Here is a 15005-nt window from a genome sequence, read left to right as displayed (position 1 = left end):
AAATAATTAATAAATAAAATCCTCCAAAATCTAATATTTTCGGAGCAGAGATCAAGGTCACATAATGCCCTTCAAAACCATAAATCAGGGGTGCCCAAACTCTGTCCTGGAGGGCCTGTGTCCTGCATAGTTTAGCTCTAACTTCCTTCAACACACCTGCTTGGTCTAGTTTACCTAGAAAGAGCTTGATTAGCTGTTTCAGGTGTCTAATTTGGGTTGGAACTAAACTCTGCAGAAGACCGGCCCTCCAGGACCGAGTTTAGGCACCCCTGCCATAAATAAACAAAAAACAACCGTGCATCATGAACTACTGTTAATGAACAGATGTATTTTAGCGATGGCATTCAAAGCAGTACATTACAAGTCTAAAAGCATGAGCTGGCATTTAGTGAATCCTTGATCTGGTGGAAAACTCCTTTCTCTACCCTCACGACAGGGACAACTAATCTGGGTCGAGTCACCTGACACTAACCGGATTACCCAGGTTACTCAAGACTTACTCTCTGACCCTGAATCAGAGCTCTGAGAAGGAGAGCAGGCACTTTTGCTGTGCTTGTGGTTTGTTGTGTTGAGCTCTGTTCTTCTGAAGCTCTTGTTATGGGAGAAATCCGTAAACATGACTTGTTTCTGTCTGCTGTTGGTGAACACATGGTATAAACATCTTGTGGATGTTTTTTTCTCTGTGGCGGTGGAGAAAATGTCTCAGTTTCAGTACCAAGGTCAGCGCCGCACAGAGACTGACTGTCAAATACTGAAGTCATGTGAAATGAACTAATGTTTATCACTATAATCACCCAGTGTATTTTTTAGATTACAAGTTTTCAGCAATGTTCTTTAATTGTGCAAAAAAGGGCATTATTTGATTAAATATGTGGTAATTCACATGTGTTGTCTAGCACAAAAATATGAACATTAGATGAAGTCTGCTTGAAACTTAATTTTTATTAAATGAGAGGATTTTGTAAATCTATTTTATATAATTCAGAAAATACTACAATATGCTACTATTCAGCTTAAAGTGTAATGTAAATGGTTAATTAGGTTAACTAAGCAAGTTAGGGGAATTAGGCAAATCATTGGACAACAGTGGTTTGTTTTGTAGCCAATTAAAATAAAAATTCCAGCTAAAAAACAAACAACCAAGAATTTCTCCAGAAAAAAAAATGTCATAGAGATACTGTGAATACCAGATATTTTTTTTTTTAAATATTATAATATTATTAATATATGAATATAAAAAATTATCATAATATTATATAAATTAAAAACAAATATATAATTTCATGTTTAAATAATATTATAATATTTATATTTTAAATTATAAATACTATTCTATTTATATTTTAAATTTGCTGTATTTATTTTATAATAGATATTTGTTGATAATGTGGACCAATTATATACACTATTAACTTTTATTTTAAGTAATTACTAAGTGACTTTTATGTACATTATTATGTTTATATTTTTGTCGGGTGATATGCTTGTCATCTTGTCATCTTTGTTAATATTTTCCATATCTATATTATTTATATATTTATTTTTCCGTTAAATGTTAGCAAATTCATTTTAATTCAATATATATTTAAATATATAATATAATGTTATTTATTTATTTTATTTGAAAATATATAATAAACGTTAGTTTATATATATTTTTAAAATAATAATAATACTGTGTAAAACGTGCTGGATAAGTTGGCGGTTCATTCCGCTGTGGCGACCCTGGATTAATAAAGGGACTAAGTCGAAAAGAAAATGAATGAAATAATAAATGATAGTAATTTTTTTAATTACAAATAATAAATATTAGTAAATTTATTTTAATTCAATATAATAAATATTAGTAATTTATTTTAGTTCAATATATAATTAAACATATAATATAATAAATATTAGTAATTTTATTTTAAGGTCTATTATCTGTATTGTTCAGTTCTCTTTTTAACATTAGTTGTAGTTTTTTTGTTTTTAATTATTTTTACATTTACTTTTTTCATTTTATTTATAGATCTCATTACATATTTTCCATAAATAAAAAAATATAAACATTTAAAACATTTGTTAATAGTTAATGCTGGAATTTCAGTAGTGTTTAGTTCTCTTTTTAACCTTAGTTGTAGGTTTTTTGGTTTTAGGTATTTTAAAGTTTACCATTTTTTGTGCCTTTTATTTATTTATTTCTATCTAGCAGGTTTAGTGTCAGCTTTCAAATTTTCTCCAGCCGAAATAACGCATTACATCTCCTTCATCTTGAGTTATTTCTGTGAAGGTGTTGTCCTTCATATTGTCCTCTTTTTTTGGATGACGATGTCGTGTCTATATAAAACCCCACTGTCCTCACTTTCTGCTCAGCTTTTCGAGCACCTTCAGAAATCTTGTACTGAGTTTTTAAACTTCTCTTCTTTTTGAGGGAGATAAAAATAGCACTTCACACTTTTTTCTTTTCTTGCTGAATTAGCAGAGCCGTGGGTGAGAAGAAGATGAAGCATCTGTGCTGCTTTTAAAACAGCCTTCAGGAGAGATTTCATCTGTTCAGCTTTTCATTCAAATCAAAAACCCTTCCCTTCCCTCAGGCTTCAGGATATTTGTCTGGGAAAATACGTTCATTTGAAAAGAACCAAAAGAAACGCAAAACATTGATTTAATCTATCCAGGAGAAGGCACGTTGTAATTTTTATATTATTTTAAATTGCAAATTATATAAGATCAAGTTTCCTCTTGAAGTGAAAGAATCCCCTAGTATTCATGTTTTTAAAAAGCGTGTTAAGACACATCTTTTTAAAATTGCGTATGAATACAGAAGCTTTTAAGGTGTATGCATTTTATCTATATTGTTGTAGGTTTATGTGCGTATGTATGGTGTGTGCTTGCATGTAAGGACTATTGTGTGGGTGATCATGTGGATATATGCTTATATTTTGTGTACATGAATGCTTTAATCTGAGTTTATGTGACAAGTTTATATGGTCTATTTTAATGCTTTTTTGTTGTTGTTTGTGAGGCACTTTGAGTTGCATGAATGTTGGAAAAGTGCTATACAAATAAAATGTATTATTATTATTATTAAGTTGTTGAGGCTTGTTTCAAAGATTTTATGCTTTTTAAAATTTATTTTTTTTAAATGTGATAAATGATAATTTCATTATTATAATTGATTTATATATATATATATATATATATATAAATTATATTTTAATATCATTTAAATAAAATAATTATTAAATAAATAATATACTAAATAATTTAGTATAACATAGTATGCTATATATAGTATAATTATAATATAATTAAAATATAATATTTTTACTTAATATGATATAATATAATAATTAACTTTTAATCTGATTTAAATAATTACATTTGAATACAATATATAAATAAAATATAATGTAATATAATATAATATAAAAATTAAATATAATATAATGTAATAAAATAATTAAATATAACATAATAAATAAACATAGCAAAATATAATTGACATAATATAATGTAAAATCATTAATATATTATAATAATATAATATAATGTAAAATAATATAATATAATATAATACAATAATTAATAAATGTAATTAATATAATATAATATAATATAATATAATATAATATAATCATTTATTTTCCCTTTCAACTGCAAACCATCACTGGGAAACACCCATACATACTCATTCACACACATACACTATGGACAATTTAGCCTTCCCAATTCACCTATACCACATGTCTTTGGACCTTTGAGGGAAACCAGAGCACCCGGAGGAAACCTATGCGAACACGGGGAGAACATGCAAACTCCACACAGAAATGCCAACTGACCCAGCCGAGGCTCAAACCAGGCTTCAACCAGCGATCATGCCACCTACTGTGAAACCATGACGCCATAATATAATATAATATAATATAATATAATATAATATAATATAATATAATATAATAATTACATTTTAATGTCATTTAATTTATTAAGTTTGAATTTCAGATTTTCAGTCTGGCTTTTGGACGCCACTTAATATGAAATGAATAAGTTTTAGCTGTATCTTTCATATAGTTACTGTTTAAGACACACCCAACATTAAGATATTTAAATACTTTCTGAATAAATCAGTGGAGATCAGCTTATTTACTTGCCTGTATGTAAACAGCGACACCTGCTGTTCTCTTAATAATTGCTCTTCACTGTATCTTTAAGTTGGGGTTCAGTCTTTTTTGTGCCTCCCCCGTAATAAAACGCCAGTCATCTACAGTATATATTGTTTTTATTTAATGAAATATTTATTTTAATACCTTTCTTTATATGTTAAGCCAATTATTTATTTATTTATTTAAGCTAATATATATTTGTTTGATTTTGTATAATTGAATTTATTTTAATCTAATTTTAGATAATTTATCTGAATCTTTTGTGTATTAAATTATAGCCTATAGGTTAGATGATAGGCTATTACATTTTTATTAATTCATTTTATACTAAGTTTATTTATAATGTTAAAACCATTTATAATGTCGTCTTGACTAGATTAATTTTATCAAATTGTTATAAATTTATCAAAATCATCCTGAAGCAAAATTAAATTGATATAACCCTCACATATTCACACATTAAATGTTTTTTTATTTTTTTTTGTTTTGCTGTGCAAATGAATCATCAATGCAACAAAGGAAATATCCATCATGCACTTCCACAAATTTTCCTCTAGATGGCGCAATTGTAGCGTCGCAAAACGGGATCTACCTGTTATATCAGCGTTGGAGTTCACCAATTAAAAGAATACAGACTTTATTGAATCATTTACACAGACGATGACATTATAAACTTCAAATCTCTGAATGGAAAATTGAACTAAAAGTTCTAGAGTGTGTATCTTGCATAATTATGCAAGTGGCACATTCAGCATGTATTCATTCTCATCTCTGCTTTTCGGAAATAATCCACATTAAGCATTTAATCTTTGCACAGCTCTCCGTTTACAGTGCCATATCCACCAGTTCTATTCCACGTCTGACAATCATTACATAAGCAAACTTGTTTTCACATTTCAAAAGTTGAACTTGTTCGTCTCTTTCTCACCTTCACTGCTGTGGTCACATCGAGCTGCGTGTCCTGATGAGGAACTGCTTTTCTGATGTTTTCATCGCTGCTTGCTGAGAAACATCAGACACATCCTCATCCTGAAGGCCAGAGCTCCTGCTGTTTACCACATAACTAGTTCTCAACAAAACAGTCTCTTTTATCCGCCTGTTTTTGTCTTTCTGATCTCTCAAAACACTGCATGTTGTGGACTGTGCCATGCCAGTTAGCTAAAGTTGTTTATGACCTAAGCTGATGTCTGTTTTTCTGTGACTTTTCCTCCTCAGTAACTTTGTTGGTACAATGTGTTTGAGTTTATGCTAAATGGTAGATGTTGAAGTAAAGTTAGACTTGGAAAAAAGTGAGCTCAGCCTGTGAATCAGCATATATAGTGTAGGCCTACTGTATGCGAGTGTTCCGACTATTAAACAGACGGGACATCCTTGGAACAATCTAGCAATTACATAGTGACTATTAAAGCAGTCAAAACATATTAACTTCCTAGCAATGTGCTAAATTAAAACATTTAGAATGCTTTAGCAACTACTCTGTGATAAAAGTTGCTTATAATGCTTGATCTGAATGCTTTAGCTCTCTAGCAAAAATGTGTTTAGGAAATATAAACTCTTTATGAACCACCTATATATTTTTCAGCGTTCAGAATACATTAGCAAACTGACCATGTATCAAAGCATTGAGACCACCTTAGCAACTGCCTAACCACATTTTAAACCATGAAGAACGTAGGCTATTGGCAACTGACTAGTAACATGCTAAAGCATCCATTAGCAACTGCCTAGCCACATGATAAACCATCCTGAACACTTTAGCAACACTTTAGGTCCTGACCAGCATGGAGACCAGCAAAACCAGCATTGAAACCAGCAGGACCAGCATTGAAACCAGCAAGACCAGCAAGACCAGCAAGACCAGCATTGAAACCAGCAAGAACAGCATTAAAACCAGCAAGACCAGCATTGAAACTAGCAAAACCAAATTTGAAACCAGCAAATTTAAATTATAGCATTTAATTTATATTATATGCATATATATATTATTTGATTTTTTTTTTTCTTTTTCAAATATTTCCTAAATGATGTTTAACAGAGCAAGGAAATTTTCACAGAATGTCTAATAATATTTTTTCTTCTGGAAAAAGTCTTATTTGGTTTAATTCGGCTAGAATAAAAGCAGTTTTTAATTTTTTAAAAAACATTTTAGGAACAAAATGATTAGCCCCTTGAAGCAAGACCAGCATTGAAACCAGCAAAACCAAAATTGAAGCCAGCAAGGCCAGCATGGAGACCAGCAAAACGAGCATTGAAAACAGCAAAATGAAAATTGAACCAGCAAAACCAGCATTGAAACACGCAAGAACAGCATTGAAACCAGCAGAATCAAAATTGAAACCAGGAAGACCAGCATCAAAGCATACCTTACCAGCATATGCAACTAGAACACCATAGGAATTGCCTAGCATCATGCTAAACCATAAAGAACTTATCAGCAACTGACTAGCAACACACTAAAGTACAGAGAACTTAGAAACTGTCTTGGTAACTGACCAGCTACATGCTGAAGCAGTCAGAACACCTTAGCAACTGCCTAGAAACATTAAAACCTCTAGAAGATCTTAGCTTTTCCCTAATGATACGCTAAAGTGTTCAAAGCACCTTAGCACCTGCCTAGCAATACGCCAAAACATTTCTACCTTAGCTTGTTCTTAAGGACTTGCTAACTCTTCTGAAAAAAAAACAGCTCAAACCAGCCTAGGCTGGTAGACTGGTTTTAGCTGGTTTTAGAGTGGTTTTCAGCCATTTGCTGCCTGGTCTTAGCTGGCCAGGCTGGGAGATGACCAGCTAAAATTAGCTGACCAGCCTAGCCAGCCAAAATCAGCTATTTCCAGCTTAAACCAGGCTTTAGCTGGTTTTAGTTGGTCATTTTCCAGCCTGACCAGCTAAGACCAGGCTGGAAATGGTTGGTAACCAGCCTGGAAATGGCTAAAACCCCTCTTGGCTGGCCGACCAGCTAAAACCAGCCAACTAGCCTAGGCTAGTTTAAGCTGTTTTTTTTTTTTTCAGCAGGGAAACCCCAGCATCTGTCTAGTATCACACGAAAACATTAAAATCTGCTCCTTAACTATATGCTAAGAACCCACTAAGCAACCAGTTACATTTCGACCTTTGCTTCTCCTTAACGAAAGCCTTAAAAGCACCTTAGCACCTGCCTATAGCAACACCCCTGCTGAAAAATCCAGCTTAAACCAGCCTAGGCTGGTTGGCAGGTTTTAGCTGGTTGACCAGGCTGGTTTTAGAGGGGTTTTGGCCATTTCCAGGCTGGTTTCCAGCCATTTCATTTTCCAGCCTGGTCTTAGCTGGTCAGGCTGGAAAATGCCCAGCCAAATCCAACTAAAACCAGCTTGACCAGCCTGGTTTAAGCTGGTTTTGGCTGGACTCCCAGCTTGGCTTGGCTGGTCAAGTTGGTTTTAGCTGGTCATCTCCCAGCCTGACCAGCTAAGACCAGGCTGGAAATGGCTGGAAACCAGCCTGGAAGTGGCCAAAACCCCTCTAAAACCAGTCTAAGCTGGTTTAAGCTGGATTTTTCAGCAGGGACGCTAAAACATTTGGAAGAACTTAGCTTCTCCCTAACAATATAGCCTAAAAATTTAACCTGCTTCTCCCTAAGGACATGCTAAAGCGTTCAACGAGCACCCCAGCACCTGCCTAGCATCACAGTAAAACATTAAAATCTTAGCTTCTCCTTAGCAATATTCCAAGTACCTGCCTAGCAACACACTAAAGCATTTTGACCCTAGCTTCTCCTTAACAATATGCTAAAGCCTTCAAAGCATCGTAGTGTCTGCCTAGCAACATGCTGAAACATTTGAAAGAACTTATCTTCCTCCCAACAATATGCTAAAGCCTTTAGAGTAGCTTAGCACCTGCCCAGCAAAAGGCTAAAAAATGTAGCTCTTAGCTTCTCCCTTAGGACATGCTAAAGGGTTCAAAGCCCCCAGCACCTGCCTATCAACATTTTAAAATATCAACGAATGCATATGGAAATGTTTTAAGTTTGTCAATTGTGTATGCCCTTGTGTACTTGTCATTCGTTATCTGAAAACTTTCTAAAAAGTTCTCTCTGCAGTCGTCCCCACAGACAGCCACGGGGCTTATGGGAAATGAGGCTTAGCTGCTAGATTTCTAACTTTCTTGATTAGGATGAATCGACAGTAACAAGACTGTTGGTTATTAATCTTAAAAATACATTACTGATTGTTTGAGTAAAGGTTTCTGGCTGGTCAAACCATCTCATTCATTCATGAAGGATTAATGATTTGGACTCTTTGATCTTCATTGTTTCTACCCAAATGTCATTATTAAAGAGACGTGTTGCTAATGACTTTCTGCTTTTCCATCGGCAGGTCTCTTGCCTTCAGGATTTCTTCGGGGAGGAGGACATCTTCATCGCATGCGGCCCAGAGAAGTTCCGTTACCAGGATGACTTTCTGCTGGATGAGAGCGGTAAAGAGCCCTTCACTGCTGTAAAGTAACGAATTACAAATACTCAAATGACTTTGATTCACTCAGTTATTGTACTTTACCCAAGTAGTTTAAAAAGAATTTGTAAGTTTGTTTACTTTTACTTGAGCATGTTTTTGATGATGTATCGGTACTGTTTTCCTTCAGCCTAGAACTGTATTTTATTGGCTAAAGAGATTAACCAGTCCCGTGATTCTCATCCAATCAAATCATGCATAGAAAAATCACATCAGTCAGATTGACTCCAAGACAGAGACTTTGTAAGCACAACAGCCATCTACAGTGTGGAGGTATTAAAAGTGTCCAAGAAGATGCTACATCATTACATGCTACAACCGAGAGACTGTTTAGACTGATGATGAGAAGATGAAGGATGTCAGAAATCACCAAATGGTTTAAAAAAAACAACAACAACGAAATGCCTTACAGAATGTTACATTTACCCAGTTGCTGGACGCTCGTACACGGTTAACAATTTTCTGTAGAATCTGCAGTAACTTAAGCCCCGGTCAGATCACACGATTTTTATTGTCAGTTACAAAAGTCTCTATGTCAGATTTTGCGATTTTGTCTTGATAAAATCTTAATTGCTGTGGGTTACACAAATGTGCCAGACTACACGTTCCTTTCACAATCTGTTATCCCATGATGTCTAGGACGAGCGTTATTGCCAAAGCAGTCACAAGTGTTGCTATAACAATATTTTTTATCATAAATTTCAATGTTTTTTTTAAGCTCATTTTAATCTCAATAAACACTGCTGCTTTCTGACAGCTAGAATACATTATTTAAGGGCATTTGTTACGAGATTGAGAGGATTAAACATATATTTCCTTTTTAATTTTAAGATATTTTCTTTTAAATCTAAAATGTATATTTTCTAGCCATGTGTTGCTTATTAAACACTCCCTCGCCTAACCTTGCCGTGAGTGAGATGGAGAAAATGAAAGCACATCAGCACCAAGGAAAAATCTGAAGACAAAATAATTACATATTAATAAAAGTAGCAAATATGTGACAGAGGTTTATGATACAATTACAGTGAAGCATTATTAAATCCTTATTTTCCAGGGAGTGGAACAAATCCTCCACCTGCACAGCTGAGTAGTGGACGGCACTACCAAAAACATTTTTTTTGATTATTTTTCTTGGAAAAAATACCTTTTTGAAACGTTTTGTTTGGTATAATTTGTATCTTAATTTTAAAGTTTTTTTTTTTTGTTGGTCAGTTATCTACTAGATAAACAGGAATAACGAATAACATCTGAGGTGACGTTTTTCGAAACCAGTCCGCTATATGCTTTAGCACCAAAGCACAAACTAAATTAAAAAAAAACAAACCTACTGCGCCACCTCACCACTTTTATTTATTTATTTTAGTAAAATAATTTTTTTATATAAATAACAATTTCTTCTTGTGGCCTAACCATTGCTTCTTGTGCTTTCCAAAGATCTGAGAGAGAGATATTTTTGTCATTTTACAAATACTTTTATTAACAAGCAATTGTTTAATAAACTATTCATTCACAGCTCAAATCAATTCATTTATAAAATACAAGTCCATTAATAACAGAACACAACCTATCATCGCAACAGCATTCAATTTCAAACACATTTATTGCCTTCATAATTTTAGATCAATTAAATCAGTAATTTTTGATTTTACTGCTTTTAAAAACTTACACAATGTTCTTACCATTCCTTATTAATTTTTTTTCTTGTTTGTAAAAAAATAAAATCTAGCATAAATAAAATGAAGTGAACTATTTACAGTTTCAGAGAAACCTATATTAAACTGTTTTCATTATTAATGACAAAATCATCCATTCCCGGTGAGTTTCAATTTAATTAGTTTAATCAAGTAATTTGAATAAGCAAGACAGGCTTTTACAATGTATTAGCAGCACTGAACATGTTTCCAGATTACCTCAGAAGAACAAACTTGGTCGGAAGGCTGAGAGAACTCAGAAACTCATTGTGAGAATGATGTCTGCATATTTGTGCCAGTCTGTCAGATAACATTGCTTAAAAAACACTTTAATATTTTAGAGAAAGTAGTTAAAGTTTGTATAAGCAATGATTGATCTTATCCACACACCCATAAGTAGGGCCACATGGAATCTGCACGCGCAGAATTCCGCAGATTTTCCGCTGATTTTCCACAGATTTCCGCAGATTTCTGCAGATTTTTAGCCCATTATTAATTCTGTTTATTTACTTGAGTAAATGTGTAAATCTGAATTTATTCAGTTTTTATTCAGTAATTTATTACTTTTTATTTAATATATTAAGGTTTTAGTTATGATACTCCCAAAATAATTCCGCAGAAATCCGCAGATTTTTACCAAAATTCTCCGCAGAAATAGCAAAAAATGTCCGCAGATTCCGTCTGGCCCTGCCCATAAGTAAATATGCAGCCTGTTTTTTAATTACCTGACCGCGGATTAAAAACAGCCCCCTGCAGATATAACTGAGAAATGATGTGCTCCTATCGTCCAGTGTCACCCATGTGACGGAACTTGCTTAAAGAACGGGGAAAGAATTAAACATGCTAGACTTGCTGCAATGGGGCTGTGAGGCGTCGCAGACATTGTATCGGTTGTCGTGAACTATGCCACATAACACGAGAAGAAACGAATGACTCTTGTGTCACGACACCCATTTGTCCTTTACAACATCCTACGTAAAGAAAATTGACGAAATCATGTGATCTGACCGGGCCTTTACTGGCAGCAGTTTTCCAGTAACTTACCGTAAATCAGTTACAGCAAAAATACTGTATTATATATATATATATAATCTTTACTGCAAAATATACAGTAATTTTCACAACGCAGCTTTAAAATACAGTAACATACTGCATAACTGTCCTACACTACATTAACAGTGTAGCTTTTAAGTCGGGGTTCAAAGTGTAAAACCTATGTGTATATCACGTTTATCGCAATATTTTGGTGCAATATATCGTACAACAAAAAAATAGATATTGTGACAGGCCTACATTTTAATCATCGTCATCGAGTGGTGTTTACAACAGATACTTACAGAATACTTTACTTGCACTACATTTTATTTGGTAGGTTATGGTGCTTCTCACTTGAGTATGATTTTTCACTACGCTTTCCATCACCGGTTGCCATTGTGTTCATTTCGGTGAAAGAGCCCTACTTGCGATGATCTCATCAGCATTAGGTCTTTGTGGAGCGTATATCTTCCACCTACCCTGAAACTTCCTCTTTGTCCCGTCTTGAATGAATAACATCCTGCTATACCAATTAGTTCATAAGCAAGAATGAATGAGTCCATTAAAGTTTCGTCCCACAAATGTGTAATATAAAAGAGAGGCTTTTTCCCCCTTAACGCCTACATGAGACACTTCTCTAAAGGTGTCCTGCCTTCTCCTCTTGTCCTAGATGGATAGACCTCCTCCACTCCACTCCCGTCCTGTCCACGATGTTCCTGTTGTTTTGCTGTTGTTGCAGGAAATGAGAAACTGTGTGTGGTTCTGCCTGGTTTCCTTTCATTAGCGGGTGTGTAGAGACAAAGGCTGTGTGTTGGTTTGGCTCTTGCTCGGTGCTGATGATCTGAGTGAAGAGCAGATTCTGAAGTGGGTTCAGGAGAGCTCTTTCATAAAGGAGAAACCATGTGTGCTGCTGTCACAGTGTTCATAATACCTTTCATTCACTGCTAGAAACATGACCTGTCTGTCTGTCTATCTGTCTGTCTGCCTATCTGTCTGTCTGTCTGTCTGTCTGTCTGTCTGTCTGTCTATCTATCTATCTATATATCTATCTATCTATATATCTATCTATCTATATATCTATCTATCCATCTATCTATCCATCCATCCATCCATCCATCCGTCGGTCTGTCTGTGTCTCCATCCATCGGTCTGTCTGTCTGTGTCTGTCTGTCATTCTATCTATCTATCTATCTATCTATCTATCTATCTATCTATCTATCTATCTATCTATCTATCTATCTATCTATCTATCTATCTATCTATCTATCTATCTATCTATCTATCTATCTATCTATCTATCTATCTATCTATCCATCCATCCATCCATCCATCCATCCATCCATCCATCCATCCATCCATCCATCCATCCATCCATCCATCCATCCATCCATCCATCCATCCATCCATCCATCCATCCATCCATCCATCCATCCATCCATCCATCCATCCATCCATCCATCCATCCATCCATCCATCCATCCATCCATCCGTCTGTGTCTCCATCCATTGGTCTGTCTGTCTGTCTGTCTGTCTGTCTTTCTGTCTGTCCATCCATCCATCCATCCATCCATCCATCCATCCATCCGTCCGTCTGTCTGTCTGTGTCTGCATCCATTGGTCTGTCTGTCTGTCCGTCCGTCCGTCCATCTGTCTATCTATCAATAAGAGTCTCTATCTATCTATCTATCTATCTATCTATCTATCTATCTATCTATCTATCTATCTATCTATCTATCTATCTATCTATCTATCTATCTATCTATCTATCTATCTATCTATCTATCTATCTATCTATCTATCTATCTATCAAGAAATATAAATAATAATAAACACATACATATTTGGTTATATTATACATGCATATCACGACAAAAAAGTATGGCAATAAAAAACAAAGATTAGTAAAAGTATATAATAATAATAATAATAATAATAATAATAATAAATAATAGACAGACAGCGAGCTTTAGTATGGGGTAATAGGGTTCAGCCTTTTTTATCATAAGGAGACATGAGGACATGTACTGTGCTGCCATCCATCCATCCATCCATCCATTTCTCTACTTGTCTTTCCATATTTGCACTTATATGTCGATTTCTCTCTCTCTCTCCCTTTCTGTAATGTGGCAGAAACAGTTATTCACTAATTTTTAAATTGTTCTAATTGCAACTGTTCCTTTATCAATCGGAAGGATACTGTCATAATCTGGGGGAGTTTTTTACACCAATGTTTTTTTCTCTTATTTATGGGCCTAAATACAGCAGAAGCAATACACAAGTCTATGTTTTATACAGTCTATCTTTTATAAAGTTATATTTGGACATTATGTGAACATACACCTTTTACGTTGTCACGTAAAAGGTGTATGTTCACATTCGGCTATTTTGGTTGTCATGTAAAAGAAAACTGCTTGGTATGGGGTTGACAGATGCTACTATGGTGTTTAGGGAACTTATAAAGTAGAATAGAATATGCTCATCATAAGTTGATTGATTATTTGGACGGGTTTAGATCTAAATGGTGTGATAATCAATGTGTTTATGATGGTTGTTTTGATAATCTTTGTTTAATTGGTGAAGGATTGTAAATGAACTGGCTCTAATATGTACACATGCAATATTCTAATTCATTTTTGACTTTTAATTAGTGTGTTTTAAAATAACAGTTTTAAATAAAGAGATTGTTCAAATAAAAAGTGTCTCTCTCTATCCATCTGTTCATCCTTCTTTCTGTCCATCTATCCATACATTTTCCACAAATTTCTGTTTAACAGAAAGAAGATTTTATTCAACACATTTCTAAACATAATCGTTTTAATAACTCATCTCTGATAACTGATTTATTGTATGTTTGCCATAATGACAGTAAATAATATTTGACTAGATATTTTTCAAGACACTTCTATACAGCTTAAAGGGACATTTAAAGTCTTAATTAGGTTAATTAGGGAGAGCCCAGTTTTGAGGCCGACCGGAACGTGACGTAGGAGTGTGGCTTTCCCGCCCACCGAATTGATTGATTCTGTTCATCTCTCTGTAATCATCAATCATCATCAAATGTGAACAAGAATGAGTTTTACAAGTTTGAAATGTTTTTAAAACAGTGCACGACTGTAATGAATTACAGCGATTTTACCGTCTTTAGCTGCATGTCAATACAGTTATAAAAGAAGATGCTTCAGTCCTGGTTTTTGGACTCTAAATCAGGTTTATTTGTACATTAAATAACAGATATCCATACAGCAGTGGATATTAATGTGCATCTTCTCACATTTGCTGTGCAAAAACAGTGCAAAGTTAAACACGCGCGCTGTGTGCGTGAACTTTGTAACTACATTGTGTGTGACTCATTGTTGCAGAAAGGTTTGAATTAACTCCACAACAAATACATCAAATAATTATTGGGAAAGTTGTTACTGTAGTATTTCTCACAAACGTTACGTGAGATCTGCTTCCTTCATGTTTGTCATTGTGCTGATTATCTGATGCAGCGGAAGAGGAGATTGAGGCACACTCTGACTGGCACGTGGGTAAAACCAGCATTAAGGCACAGACAACAAACACAGCTACATTGTGTTCAGTACAGAAAATTAAATATTCTAAAAGCTATCATAAATAATCTGATATGTGTTTTAAACAGAAACCTTACA

At 34.2% G+C, this 15005-nt stretch overlaps 2 protein-coding genes across 11 annotated transcripts in view; both read left to right on the top strand.

Annotated features, from left to right (window-relative positions):
• LOC147842141 (uncharacterized) overlaps window positions 1-15005 on the top strand; it is a 1078568-nt gene that overhangs the window by 13908 nt on the left and 1049655 nt on the right. The gene's annotated exons all lie outside the window — the stretch shown is intronic.
• dclk1a (doublecortin-like kinase 1a) overlaps window positions 1-15005 on the top strand; it is a 129531-nt gene that overhangs the window by 35569 nt on the left and 78957 nt on the right. For all 10 annotated transcript variants that reach the window (XR_015500444.1, XR_015500443.1, XR_015500445.1 and 7 more), the window contains one exon: window positions 8495-8594. Coding sequence is in view for 6 of the 10 variants with exons in the window: in XM_087269548.1 (XP_087125674.1) it covers window positions 8495-8594 (100 nt within the window). In the remaining 4 variants the exon portion in view is untranslated. The remainder of the gene's footprint in view (window positions 1-8494; window positions 8595-15005) is intronic.

Source organism: Danio rerio, chromosome 10, assembly GCF_052040795.2.
Source record: "Danio rerio strain M-AB ecotype USA chromosome 10, GRCz13ab, whole genome shotgun sequence".
In the NCBI taxonomy this organism is placed as follows: domain Eukaryota; kingdom Metazoa; phylum Chordata; class Actinopteri; order Cypriniformes; family Danionidae; genus Danio; species Danio rerio.
Note: the sequence above shows the minus strand (reverse complement) of the source record. Positions and strands in the feature narration are given on the sequence as shown.